The sequence below is a fragment of the Platalea leucorodia genome, assembly GCF_965183815.1.
Source record: "Platalea leucorodia genome assembly, chromosome: 12".
NCBI classification, from domain to species: domain Eukaryota; kingdom Metazoa; phylum Chordata; class Aves; order Pelecaniformes; family Threskiornithidae; genus Platalea; species Platalea leucorodia.
In genome coordinates, this window is record NC_138834.1 from 16,217,375 (window position 1) to 16,232,289 (window position 14,915).

The 14,915-nt window shown below is 41.8% G+C and overlaps 1 protein-coding gene across 1 annotated transcript; it reads left to right on the top strand.

Annotated features, from left to right (window-relative positions):
• On the top strand, window positions 1-13,787 carry LOC309596690 (serotransferrin-2-like). The gene is made up of 17 exons (XM_082325268.1): window positions 1-77; window positions 2,569-2,732; window positions 3,855-3,954; window positions 5,016-5,192; window positions 5,670-5,832; window positions 5,939-6,003; window positions 6,682-6,839; window positions 7,800-7,986; window positions 8,158-8,306; window positions 8,530-8,620; window positions 8,934-9,002; window positions 9,286-9,468; window positions 9,755-9,911; window positions 10,615-10,697; window positions 11,942-12,126; window positions 12,518-12,704; window positions 13,464-13,787. The coding sequence occupies exons 1-17, from the start codon at window positions 26-28 to the stop codon at window positions 13,511-13,513; spliced, it is 2,220 nt and encodes a 739-aa protein (XP_082181394.1). The 5' UTR covers window positions 1-25; the 3' UTR covers window positions 13,514-13,787.
• The last annotated feature ends 1,128 nt before the right edge of the window (window positions 13,788-14,915 follow it).

A 14,915-nucleotide genomic window follows, 5' to 3' on the forward strand; every position in this document is an offset into this window, starting at 1 on the left:
GGATCCTTGCTGGACTGCTGTAATCATGAAGGCAGTGATTTTAATTGTCCTAATCATCTTCACTTTGCTGTCTTCAGGTAAGGCTGATGCAGAGAGGGAAAGAGAAAGGTGACCTCTGGATGGGTTACGAGGATACAAACTCTAATATATGCTTTGGTTTTGTTTTCTTCTGTGCAGAGAAGTTGCAGCTAGAACTGTGCCTGTGCTTTCCATTTGCCTGTATTTTTCCTGTTTGATCATTGGCAGATGGTGACCCTGTTAGTTTTGAAGCAGCTTGATACACTAGTTTCTTAGCAATTCAGTGAAGCTTTGTTTCCTTTGAATAGTTGAGATCTGCGTACTCATTAATGCTGTCAAAATGAATCAGTGTATTTCAAGCTGCTCTCCTCTAAAACCACAACACGTTCTTTTTGGAATTGCTCTGCGTTCACGTCAAACCAAGTGGAGTACTAATGTCTGATGCTATGCTCAAAGAAATGAAAACTTCAGTGTTTTAATTCTAAGCATTATTTATTCCAGGCAATATTTTTTTAAATATTAATAGATCGCCAGAGAGCCAAATCCTTAAACATCTGGAAATGACAACGTTAGAGATGTTGTAGTGTTTTCTATGCATTCAGTCCTGGTTTTCATTACATGATATAAGATTCTTTCAAGTTACATAACTGCGTGCTATTTTTATATACGATAATCACTTTCTTTCTCCTTAAATGCATAGTATCTTCTTGAGATGTACACAATGATATATTTCAGAGTAGAAGGCATTTCATAGGAAGAATACAAAATAAGTCATAGTACGTCCAAGATGGAATAATTGGAGCCTAAAGCAAAAGAGGAAATTTTGTTGGCATGTCTGAACTGCTTAGGATGTAGCTTCATAGTCAGTTTAAACGAACCAAACCCTCGACTTCCCCTGGAGAAGGAGGTTTCACCTTATCTTTCACTCCTAATTGCATCTTCCTTCTTTCTGCTGGTGCTGGTTTGTTTTTTATCGGTTATTTAGTTTTCAGCTGGAAAAAGATCTGACAACTGAATAGTTCAGTTCTGCTACAAATTTACAGAGTGTTCCTGTGCAGGTTATTTAATCTCTTTGGCATCCAGAAATTAAGATAATTCTTACTAACTTCCTGCTTGGAAGAGGTAGGATTGTAAGGGTTTTGTTGTTAATGCTTATTCAATGCTCTGTTCAACGTAGTATGTGATTCTTCATTGGCAATAACCAAATTGTCCCTAGTTTCCATCTTTGGTAGCAGGTGTTGTCACAGAAGATAAACCTCTCTATTTTGAGGGAAGTGCAGCAAGTTACTTGTCATTGCTGGGGCAACACTTAGATAGTACACTGTTTAAAACAGAAGAAGGTCCAAGTCACAGAATTGCCATCATAATTTCGAATAGTCCCAGATCCTCACTTCCTGGATTGAGAGATTTGGTTTGCTGTATTACCAAGTAGCATTGAATTGTGAACTTCTTCCAACTTAAAATTTTCATACTTCTCATCTGATCTAAGGTTTTCTGACCCTGGAGCTCTGATGTGGGTCGTCTTATTTAAAATCAGGTAGTCCTTGTCTGGAAAGAAGATGGGGAGGAAATACTGTTCTGACAAAGCATGGCACTCTGCAGGAAATGCTGTTCTAACAAAGCATGGCGCTCAGTGCTGTGAGACAGCTGGGACTTGCAACACCAGTTATTGTCTGTTTGAAAAACAACAATCCCCTCTCTAAAGACTAAATTCAACAAAGCTAAAGCAACTTGATCCCCTACCAACATCCTCCCTCCATACTTCTCGTTCTTTTGCAGGCTGAGTTCTGGCTCTCTAGAACTTTGTAACAGAAATACTAGGATTGGTATGGATCAATTATGCATGGGAATATGTGTGTATGAAAGCACCAGAGGAAACAGCAGAGCAAAGGTTCAAAGAATGGCCTGTATTGATAACCAAGGACACAACTGACAGCAATAAAACTGATAAACCCTGGGGAATGCATTGTTTACATCAAGAGGAGAAGGTCTGTGCTCTGATAAGGTCACATCACAGTTGACTTGTTAGGAGAAAAACTGCAGTCTGATAACAGGAAGATGGTAACGAGGTTACCCTCCATTGTAAGCGCCATTCCTCTTCTTGCTGTCCCAACAGGAAAACAGACCATAGCCATAAAGATGTCCTTGCCTTTGTTTCCTCATTTTTTTAGCCTTGCCTAAAATTCATGGAAGATGAAGCAAGAAAGGTTCTGAGGCAAAAGATCATGCCATAATAATTGTTGGTTCCTGAAAAATCTACCTAAAACCTAGTTGGTTGCTGCCAGTCAAGAGGAAGCAGAGAGACACAGTAAAGATTCAACAGCAAACATTCATTGTCCTCCATGTCGGGCAAAAGTGATCTCGGTCAGACTGCTAGGGCAGCCTGTAAGCACGTGGGTATGTCGGTGTGAGTGAGCAGAATCAACTTACTTGTGAAATTAAATAAAATACAATAACCTCCCTCTTCCATAAGGTCTTAAACTGAGATTGTTTTGTTGGTTTTTTTTTCACTAAATCCTACAAATCTTGACTTCTTTTTTGATCCTACAGGGAAGAAATTCCGATGGTGCACCCTTTCTGACCTGGAACAGAGAAAGTGTGCTGAACTGTCCAAAGCACTTACGGCTGTGCTGCCCCTTGCTACTGTCAATTCGTTTGCTAGGATTTCTTGCATCAGAGCCCACAATACACATGACTGCATTGATAAAATCAGGGTGAGTTCACAGAGATTTTTAGACCTGATTTTGGGTCCAAATCCTCTTTTGAAGAAGTAACTGGTAAACAGAATCCATGGGAGAATAAAATGATACCCAAATGATGGTATTGCATATATGACAAAGTACAGAGTAGCTTGAGAGGCAAGAATGAAAACTCATGAGCATTCCACTAGATGTACTATTTTACCGCAGCTCATGTCCTTGCACTCTCCAGGAAAGAAGTAAAAAGCTGCTTGGAAATAAATGGACAAAACCAAACTACTAAATTACAACTTGCTCAGAGCATTCCCCTTGCTTGGGGGCTTTGATCCTACTCTGACTCTAACAAATATTTTCTTTTCCCGTTCTTCCCTGCTATTTTTAGCCCCTAGTGAGTCTTTTCTGAATTAAAGAACAAAGCCTTTTTTCATATAAAAACCTTTAATTTGAATAAAATTAGACATCAGACCTTCTATAAGTGTCAGCTCTTGTAATTGACCAGTTCTGAAATGAAATTTTCATAATGCTGTATGCTTTGAAAAAAAATGAAACAGGAAGATAAGCACGTGCTGTAGAATAGTTTCATTAACATACCTAAAACTTGATTCGGACAGAGAATTTCAGTTTCCATTTTCATTCAATCTCACTTGCCTTCAATGGAGTCCAAATCTGACCTGGAAACCAAAACAAAGAAAACCTTTCTTTTTGGTTCAGGGAATAATTTATTTTGTGTTTTCATTCCGTCCTGCGTCCCTTGTTATTAGACTTCAGTTCCACTTTCCAGGTTATGGAAAGATTATAGCCAGGAGAACTCTGAGGATTTGGGGCCTTGGGGTAGCAGTAGGAGGAAATAGGGGTTGCCTTTTTCTTCAGTTGGCATCAGAATTGTATTTTTAGAATGGAAGGCCCAAAGAGGACGTGAGAAAGGATGTTACCGGATAAGAACTGGTATTTTTTGAAAGTAACTCAGCCTTCATTGCAAACATTTCACCATGCTTAGTAGCAGGGATTCAATTAAAAACAAAGCAAATGCTTGTAAAAATCACTGGTTACTGCTTCTCAGGCAGAAACTTTGCTCTTGAAGCTGCTCTGTTTCCCTGTAAACACACTTGTTTTGAGGGTTTTGCTGTTGTTTTTAAGGTGAATAAAGCAGATGCTGCCTCCTTGGATGCTGGAGATGTTTACTCTGCTGTAAAGCTATATGGTTTGACAGTGGTGGCAAAGGAGATCTATGATCAAGGTAGGTTCATAAAGCAAAAGAATAAGCTGCACTTCTGATTTGGCTAATAAATTGCTGTGCAGGGAAAGGCAAAGCTCAAGAATTCTTGGGAAAACGTCTATACGTTTTCATTAGCTGTAGAGGAGTATGGAGGTGACTAACAACTCTTTCTAAAGTACTTAGTGATGATGAATAAAATACCAGTGGTGCTTTGTCGCTAGGAGCCTTTCTGCCGGTGGCACTGCCACTATGACAAACCGTCTGTATCTGCCCCTGCCTGCAGCACTAGTTACTGCAGTTCTGCATCTTGTAGGGAATCAGAAGGGGTTTATTCCGTCTGTGTCAATTATACCGTGCTCTTTACTAGTGTAACTGAACATTTACTAGCGGTTCTTTAAGAGATTAGCTTCTCTCATGAATTAATTCTCTCCTTCTCACACTAAAGAGGCAAGAATGTAAGGTGGAGAATCTTGTTATGGTAAGATTCCTCTTCATTCCTGGCAGACCGGAACAGTCTGTGCAATGAATGATTTATAAGGCAAGAATAAATAAGTCTGAGCCGAAATCAAGCATACAGTAGAAAATACTTGGGGGATGTGAATCTGAGAAGGGAGCCAAATTAGCAGATGGATGTAGGAAGAGACTAATAAGGGGATGGTATGAGAACAGAATTGAATTTTGTTTTGGCTGAAGAACCATGAAATCATAGCGGAATTGATATGTTTCACGTGGTAAGTGTGTTCTGAGGATGACATAGGCGTTCTTTCCATTACAATACCTAAACAGTGTGATACAAGTGTTCTTGAGAAGCAATTGCATTGGAGGGCGGAGCTGGATGATTTTGTAAGCCTTTTCCACCAGATTTTTACGTTCTTGCTTTGCACATCACTTGCATTGTTCAGTTTGACAAGGTGCCACGTAGCCAGTGTATGGTAAAGTTCCTGGCATGAGTACCTATGTTTCATACGCCTAAGACTTTTTTTTTCCCTTAGCCATGCTGACAGAAGTAGTTGAACTCCTGTACACAGATGGAAGCTGCAGAATTGGGAGTTATTTCTGTTCCATATTTTGTCCTGTCGCAGGAAGTTGTGTTTTTGCTGTGGCCATTGCCAGACGAGGAACTCTGGATATCCAGAGGCTACGAGGTGCGCGCAGCTGCCACAATGGAGCCAGATGGACATCAGGCTGGAATATTCCACTTGGCTTTCTCCTGGCAAGAAATGATCTTTCCTGGGATGAGGCGCAACCTCTGAGCCAAGGTGGGTGATGGGAGCCACAGGGCTATGTGTCTGCCCTCAGCAAAAGGGAGTGAAGTACAAGCAGATGTAGAATGAACGGAGCTATGTGGAAACCGAAGGGCTTTGTGGATGAGATATCCTCTCCGAGTGTTTTTGATACTGGCTCTTAGCTCTCTTCAGAACTTTTCTAGTGATCTCAAAGGAGCAGAATTGTTACCAAAACAGAAAATCTTTGTCTTCTGTATGCAACAGGGAATAAATCTTTGCAATATCTAGCCAGCACAAGGATGGTTTCAACCAAGCAAAATTTGATCACTCTGTTTCCAGCAAATGTTTCAAATTTGAAGTTTAGACAATGAAGCTGCATTTGTTGATTGGTTTATTTATTTTTTAAAGCACCATAGTCCTAGTTATGCCCACGTTATCTTTGGCCCCTTCCATTTTTTCCCATTTGACTTTTTTTATTTCTTTTTTTTTTTTGCCCCCCTACATCTGCAGTAATCAGTGAGTATTTCAATGCAAGTTGCATCCCTGGGGTTGGTGTTGCTGCTCCTCGACTGTGTGCTCTCTGCCAAGGCCAAAAATCCTATGTCAGAGACAAGAACCACTTCTGTGAGACAAGCAGTAACGAACCCTTCTATGACTCTGAGGGAGCCTTCAGGTGAGCTCTGTGACACTTGCGCTGAATTTACCTTCGGGGAAAAAGAACTTGTGAGGGAGGAAAAGCCAGGCGACACATTAATAGGATGACATTTGCCTTCCTGCAGGTGCTTGAAGAATGGAGTGGCAGATGTTGCCTTTTTAGATCATCTAGCAATTATGAGTGCTACAGGTAATCCTGAAAACTTGGATTCCTTTTAACCTCTGGCTGTGCTCTTTCCTGCATGGGAGTTTGGGGGATATGCCTATATTTTTGTTGTTTCCAGGGAAAATTCAATCCCTGCAAGCAGTTCAGTGGTATTTCTTGGCTTTCCACACAAGTCAGAAGGAAACAGAAAAGGAAAGAGTAAGTGAGCAATAACTGCTCACAGGAGATTCTTAGAAGGGGAGCAGACAGATGTTTTTATACAGGTGATTTCTTTAGCCTAAAGTCTCTGACGCAGCTCAGTATTTGCATTGCCTGAGTTATAAGATTCCTTTTAAAATTCAGTGTATTGAGCTGCTAAAATGTGCAGTTCCCCTCTACCTGTTTTGTATTTTTAAACTCAGTCGAGCTCTGTATCGATGTTTTTGAAGGTGGTTAGCAGTAGTATTTGCAGGTAAGTATTTTTAAACAAACGTATTTACAGGGGTACAGTTTAAAGAGTATTTTGGAGTACCTCTGGCTGAGGTCCCCTCTTTGTTAAGAGAAGAGCATATCAAAGACAACTTTCCCAAGGGTGCTTGGTACACTGTGCTGCTTGCATAACCTTTGAGCAACCTCCTCTGGAAAACGTTCTACCTTCCATCTCTGTGCCTGCTGCCAAGTCACGTCTCACTTCATAGATTCGTGAGTGTCCTGTTGTTTCAGAGTCAGAACAACGGGAATATGAACTCTTATGTCCTGACGGGACTACAGCTGAGCTGACTGAATACAGCACCTGTAACTTGGGCAAGGGGCCTGGCCGTGGTATCATCACCCGCCACAACTTCCAGAAGATCACCAACAAATTTCTTACCATGATCCAAGTGAGTGCATATTATAAGCTGTATATCTCCAGACACAGGCTTTTCTTCCATCTTTGTGTGGAGATTACCACCCAGCTTGCCTTCTTTCTTGAGAATTTTATAGTTCGTGTGAAAAAGGACTAAAAATTGGTTGATCTGGGGAAGGATCCTGCACTGGCTTCTGGAAGAAGGTTTCACTTCTCTCTAAAGTGTTCTTCTGTAGAAGGGTGGGAATAAATAAGTAAAGAAGGGGAAGATGCCATAACACCCAAACTGAAAAATGGCTAATGGTGTTCGTCCTGCCCTGGAACTTACGTGAATTCGTATGTAGCTTAGGGCGACGCATAGCTTCAGGCGGGTTCACCTTTGCTCCTCTCTTTTTCTCAACTTACTTACAAATACTATCTGTTACCTTGACATCCAGGAATCTATTTGAAGCTGAACCTGAAATGCATATTTAAATGCAAATTTAAAGAATTTATAAAGCTATCTAGCCCTTAAAATAGCCCAGCGAACAGTGAATAATTCAACCCAGTGGGCTGGGTTGTACTGTCACACAGATGCTGGTAGACAGCAGTTGTACAAAATCTCTTCTTTATTGAGAGATCTTCATATGCCTTTGTCAGTGCGCTTATTAACACAAGATATCTTGCACCCCTTTACTGCACTGATCTTTATCACAAATGTTTCTCACTCAGCTATACTCCCTCAGCTGCCATTCCGGGGTAGGAGACATTGAGCACAGCCCAATAAATCGGAATAACTAAGATGGGAAAAAATTCTTCAAAAAAGTGAATCATATAACGCTTTTAGGACTGGAACCATCCACTCACTGCACTAACTGTGGGCTTTGTCCCAGTGTGATGGAACCGAGTGCTGTGTTACAAACCATTGATATGAAGAGAGGGGAGGATGAGGCTGCCTGTTACTGGAAGGATGAGCAGATTTGTTGCAATTAAAAAAGTGTTGTTCTTGTCCTAGCGCCTCTTTGGGCGAAAAGGAAAGGAAAGAGCCAGGTTTGAACTCTTCACTTCAGCACCCTTTGGGGGGAAGAACCTGCTGTTCCAGGATGCCACTCAGCACCTGCAGCTTCTCGAGGAGCAGCTAGAAATTGCCTATGTCCTTGGTCTGGATTATGTAGCTCTCCTTAAGGGACTAGGCCATGAAGGTGAGAAGCCTTCCAGAGGACTGTAGCTAAGGAAAGAGAAGGAAAAAAGTTCTCTTTCTGTGTTATTCCTCCCTGCCAGGCACAAGTGCATAGACCTAAATGTCTCTTTAACAAAGAACAGATTGGTGCGTAGGTGACATGATCTCAATGTGCTCCTTCCTTCTAATGCAGGAAGCTCTTTGGACAACAGTGTTGTGCGCTGGTGCTGCATCAGTGACGCTGAGCTTCGCAAATGTGAGGAGTGGGCACTGAACATCAAATCCGACCCATTAGTCTGTGTCCAAGCAACGTCCATGACCAAATGCATTGAAATGATCAAGGTAGGAGACTCCCTCTGGTCAGAGGATATGATAAGACCGCACAGGGCGTGTATGTCCTTGTCTGAGCTGAGCAAGAGGAAAACCAGCTTGTACACTAGAGGAACCAGTGGGAATGGGAGGGAATTTATGCAGGGGAATTTCCAGCCAGTGGGGAAGTACAGCTGTTTGGTTACACAAATCACGCAAATCCTGTTTTTCTTATTTTCTATGATGCTGTTGGCAGAGTAGTGAGGCTGATGCAGTCACCCTGGACGCAACACATGTCTACATCGCAGGGAGGTGTGGATTGGTGCCTGTAGCTGCAGAATGTTACGGTAAGTTCTCGTGTGACCTTAGCATAAGGCAGGGAATCAAAAAAGTACCATTATATAACCATATGGTTAAATGTCCACAGTTTGTGATGTTTTGTGATGGAAGCAGGAATCAATATATACGTCTGAGTACTCTTCCCAGCTCTTCCACTAACTGGCTTTAGCATTTGGTCTGGCTGTTTATTATATCTCTTCCGTAAAAGGGACAGAGGTGCTGACATGGCTCAAGAGGATCGCAAGGTTTTTGATGGGATGCTGCCATGCAATAGGAATGACAGCAGTCGCAAGGTCCTTAATGGTTGTCTCTCCTCTCCAGGGGGAGATTGTGCCCCAGCTGCTAAGAGCATGGAGGAAACAGGGAAACTGATTCATCTTAAGCGCAAAGGTAACAGGACAACTTTGAAAAGGCAAAAGGTTTAGATTTTCCTGAGGCTGCCTCTAGGAATGTATTTGCATGTTGGTTTGGGAAAGAAATTGCTGTGCATGTTCAGTAGGAGCTTTACAGATAATGCTGGGCAGCTAGGACAAGAGCTTGGTGGCTAAGCAAAGAATGCAGATCCTCTCCTGTAACTGAAGATATCGTGACAGGATGAGAGAGGGAAGAGGGGGGCTGTACCTGTCTGGAATACTTAACTGCCTTGGTGTAACTGGTTGTTATCGTTTTACAGCACTGCCACCAGTTTATGCTGTTGCCCTAGCTAAGAAAAATGCCAAACAGATTAACACCCGCAACCTTAGGGGAAGGCGATCCTGCCACAGTCACCTGTACAGTCCTGGAGGATGGTTACTGCTTTCCAGATACACAGTGGGAGCTCTGGAGAACGACACTGCGAACTGTGACATTGGCTCTGGTAAGGGCTGCTCGGGGCTCCTGTTGACTAGACCACGGGCATCTGAAGCCCCAAATTTGGGAGTTAAATGGAGATGGGGCCATGAGGATTTGACCAGCAAGCGATGATTGCAGTCTTAGAGGGTGTGGAAGCAGCTCCTCCTCCTATCTGACTATGTGTGATTCTTCACACTATTTAGCCCTCTCCTTGCTAGCTGTTTGGATGGAATTCCATTCCTGTCTTTCCCCATGCGTGAAGAGGCTTTGGAATACCTTGCCCTAATCTCACCTCAGTTTTCTTTACTCAGTTTATCAGAATTACTTTTGGAAGGGCTGCATGCCGGGAGCAGATGGAAACCTGTGCAAGGTGTGCATTGGAGACGGTGAGGTGGAAGGGGCTCGAGTATCCAGCAGATGTGCTGCAAGTCACAACGAGCGCTACTATGGCAACATGGGAGCACTCAGGTAGGCCTTTTGTCAGAGTCCGAAATGCAGAACAATAGCCAAAACCGACTATTATTATTATTCTGCTGAGGGTTTTCTCTGGAGTTCTTTGTTAAGCAGCCGGCTGTACGCTAGCGTGTGTTTCGTTTTGGCTGCAGTTGCTATGGGATGTTCAGCTGATTTAAAAGAGTCATGAAACCATTTCCAGAGCAAGACAATGCTTCCAAACATGTAAGGCTTAGGCATTGGTACTGACTCGTTAAAGAGCAGGGCTGAAAGGTAGTTAGAAGGTCAGAGAGCAGAGGTAAGAAGCAGCATAGGGTACAGGAGGTAATTAAAGAGATTGGAGATATTAAAAAAAACATAGTTGGAGCAGAGGCAGAGTATTAAAGGTGAAAGCACTCGTATAGAATATATAAAATGCATTTAGTTGAATTACATTCTCTTTCCTGGCTAGGCACAGGTGAGGCTGCACGGGCATTGTGCCACAACTTTGACTTGGGAGCTGCTTTAAGGGATGAAAGGAATTGTCTTATCAAATACGTGAACACTGTCCACCAAGGTCCATACTGACATCACTGGCTTGTTCCACGTAACCACCAAGTAATTACAGATGAGGGGGATACTTCCAGCTACTCCTGGTTTAGCTTCAGGTGACTGCCCAAACGTCAGTCATCAGGTAGTGGTTGTCTCTGATAACGTCTTGGTTTTTTTCCTGCACTAGGTGTCTAGTTGGCAATCCCAGTGGAAGAAGCTTTGGAGATGTAGCTTTCCTGGAACACTCTAACCTACTCCAGAACATACAGAGTGAGATGAGATTCTTTTTTCCTTTGAGAATGTTCATTACCGTCAGTTACTTCCCACACAGTGACTGTCGCTCGTGAGGATCAGCTTTTATAGGTTTAATCTACGTCCATGAAGTTGTGTTTGTAACTGGAAAATTGCAAGAACCTTCCTGCATGTAGGTGTTCCAGTAAAGCTCGAGGTTCAGATACTGTTCAGTTTTAGAGAGGGAGGAGGAGGAATCACTGAGTGCAAAGATCAAGGTGTGTGTTGGGGGGTAATCATCCTTGGAGACTGCACTCATTTTTGGAAAACTTAAAGCTTTAAAAAGCAAGTGACTTTTCCCACTGGGCTTTCTCCCATAGGCAGCCATAGTACATGGACCCGTTGTTTTTAATCAGAGTTTCAAGAATGCAAATGGCAGATAAGGGCAATGCTGTGGGCTGTTGGTGCTGGGAGATGTTCCGTGGCTTCATCGTGACACGGCAACTGCCTCATGTTATTTCACAGGCACTTATGGAATAAACAGCCCAAGTAGCTTAATAGGTAAAAATACTGCAAATTATTCTGCCTTTCACAGCTTCTAAAACAACATTGTTACTGCACTGAGAAATGTTTAAATTCCTCTGGGAAACAGTGATCTTTGCAACAGCCTAGCAATTGGATTTTGTTGATGAAAATGCTTTTGGTTACAGTAGCTTAAATCCCCTTGATTTCTTAAATTATGCCTACCGCTCTAACAGCCAGAATACGCTGCCTTTCCATAGAGGCGAAGAGAACGGGAACCCCCATTTTGTTCAGCCTGATGAAGCACGCTGAAATTCTAATTTAGGCAATTTCAGTAACAGAAGAGACTTTTCTAAGAGAGGAATCTCTCTAAAATCAAGTGGGCATAGAAGGGCCTGGAAACCCACAGGAATTCATGCAGCAATGAGCCGTTTGTTTGGGGAAGCAAAGGACATGCAGGCTGAATCGCTTCGTTTTCAGAAAGCGATCTGATTACAGATGAAGATGAGGCCTAATAAGCTGTTCGTATGCCTCGATGCTACTCTAGTTTTCAGCTGATAGGTGCAGCTTAAGTTCACTGACCTGTTTCCTCAGTGAAAACACTACCCCGTTCCTAATAAATGATCAGATAGCATGCTGCATTTGTTTGAACATATTGACTAAACTGCTTCCTCTCAGTTTTTAGCATTTTGCACGAGATTCACCCTGTCTTCTGCTTTCATTTTTTAAAAGGTTTTCCTTTGACTTCATCTTCTTTTCAGATCTGGACAGCTCTGGTTGGGCAAAAGGTTATACCCCTCTTGACTTTGAACTCTTGTGTGCGGATGGAACGCGTGCTGCAGTCACAGAATGGGCGGGCTGTAACCTCGGCCCCGTTCCCCCCAGCGCAGTCATGACTCGACCGGTCACTGTCACCAAAATCCATGATTTTCTAATGAAATCCCAGGTAAGGCAGATGATAACAGGGAAAAAGTTAGCATGTTATCGCTTGTTATGTACGACTGCTGAAAACCCTTTCAAGATCAAAAGCTTTATATACTAAACACACAAAGTGCCTTCAGGTCCGATATGAAAGAATTAAGAATGAGTGTAGGAGATTGAGAAAATAATTATTTGGATTCTCTAAAGGGACATTTTGGCACCGGCTGCCATTGCACAGTGGTCATACTTTTGCTGAGAAATAAGCCACTGCAAAACGGCATCTTTTTGTAGGAGTAAGGACAGTGCTAGGTGAAAGTGGAACCTTTTTCTGTTAGATGTTGCTGTAAAACTGAGGGTCACCAGCTTAACCTTGCTATTTGTGATCCAAGCTGTGGAACTTGTTTCTTTTCTGTTAGGAATCTCTGGGAAGCAAACCGGACTCTGAATTCCATCTCTTTCAGTCGTGGAAGTATGGTGAAAGCGATCTGCTTTTCAAAGATACTACTCAGTACCTTGTTCATGCAAGTCACATGAGCTATCAGGAAATCCTTGGAGTGTCTTTCCTTCAACTGGCAGAATCAGTGTTTAATTGTACACCTGCAGGTAAAGTCACGTTCTGAATTTTGAGTTAGAGAAAAACGTGAAGCAGGAAGCCTTCTGTGCATAGCTATTGCCCTTCTGTTTAGACCGAATGGAGAAGTATGTTCTACATAATCCTGTTAGTAACAATTTTCCAAGGAGTACTGTGTTTGGAGCTCCTTTAGAGCCTCTTACAGCTCCTATCCAAAAGCACTGAAGCTGGAGCTTTGCAGGAACAGAATAACCAATACATTTTAGAGCAAATAAGAGCTTGTTGAAATGGGACTGTTTTACTCGTACTCTGAAATTTTTCCCTTCAATTCCAAAGATCTGGGAAAAGGGAATATAATGTTCATTTGAATATGCCAAACTTGGGAAAAAGATAAGAAATTTTATATTTAATTCTTGAATTAACCCCAAAATAAGTTAAATAATTTCCTTTTTAAAAAGAGTGCACTAGAGAACTCAAGATCAAAACCTTTATAAACTTAAAGGATGGCTTTTTCATTATTTTCCATTGAAAACTGTATGAAATATGCATTTAGCTATCACAAAAACTGAAACTGTCTATGAGCCAGGGTTGGGACCTGAAAATCTGTATTAAAGTAAATGAAGATTACACAGTAAGTTAGACCTCTGTGAGTCTAAGCTGTTAAAGAACTGAAATTCAAAAGGGGAATTTTACCTCTATTCTGCTATTTGGGTGAATAGTATTTGAAGAATTTGTTATTTTTAAAGCTGATGATAGCATCTTTAAATGTATACTTTGTTACTGGTTTGTAGGCATCTTAGACTTCTGCAGACAGGATATCTGCGCATCCCCGTCGAACTGACGGCTAATACAGAGGCTCTGCAAGGCGCGTACACCACCATCAATGTTGAAAACAAGGAGATACGCAAGTCCAACCTATCCAAAGCAATCAGCAAGGAAACCGTCGTCTCTAGAAATGTATGCTGAATACTCTTGTCTTTTTTTTGGTTTTTTAAAGCAGATGTTATGTTTATGATAATGCAATGCTGCTCATATGTCACCCCTTTCTTGTTTGGAGCATGGCAGCATGTGGAACAGCACAGGCCAGCCTGCATAACCCACAGCACAGAACTAGGATCAGCAATTCTGTACAACTGCTATGGAGAAATCAGCATTTTTGTGGAAATAGCAGGGCCAATACCATACAGACTGTCAGGAGTGGCACAGGTTAGTCGGTAGCCTTTTGCCTTGTTTGTCTTATAAACTGTTTCCATGCAAAAAAAAAAAAAATCGACTGATTGATAGTTTGGTAGTTGCAGCATTGTCCTCCTACAGCCGGGATTTCGGGTGCAGCTAGATAGTCCTTGCTGAATACACCTATATGCTATAGGTTGTATATGTAATTGCTGTCAGAATCAGTAATCTTTTCTGCTTTTAACTGGGAAGAATGCATTTGCTTTTTTAACCAAGGATTTATACTAGCAAATCAAAACATTTTTCTCTCACAAATTAATGTATTAAGGCATCTAATAGCCAGAAGAACTGGATGCTTGCAGCCTTAAGGTGAAGGAAAACAATAGATATTCATCCTTGTTAAAAACTCCAACCATTATTTTAGAGTACCTTTGACACTTGGAATCTATGGTTGTTTGAACTGTCAAAATATGACTTATCAGTTAAACAGCATTGGTTTTACAAGCAGAAACTGCCTGAACATGATATGAAGTCTTTTGAACAGAATGTATCATGTATTCATTTTGCCTGTTAGTGGATAAAGATTCAGAGTGGATGGCTCTTTGTGGGCAGGGCTCATTTCAATTTGCGAGGTGTTATCACCTTCTGCTCCCGTGCACCCTGAACCAGGCAAGGGATTTTTAATTAAAAAAAAAATTAAAAAATCCTTCACCCAAAACTTTCCAGTCCTTGCTATATATATTGCAGTTGTATTAACCTCAGCTAGCGGTAAATGAGATGCAAATAGTGAAGACAGGCCAGCTGCAATAAAGTCAATGTATCATCTGCCATATAAAGGAAAAAACCATTAAAAAACCCTCCACCAAAAACAACAAAGTGAGGCAGCAGTAAAGTACTCACTTGTAAAATGCACTGCGAAGGACACCTGGTTTTAAACAGTTCATTCCATGCCTGGCTTGCCTTTCCTGTTCTTTGACTTACAGTCGCCCCTCTCCTCCCCCTTTTCACTTCCTGAGAAGGAAAAAACTTGCACTCTGACCAGCAGCAAGGGTTGTAGATTCAGGCATCTC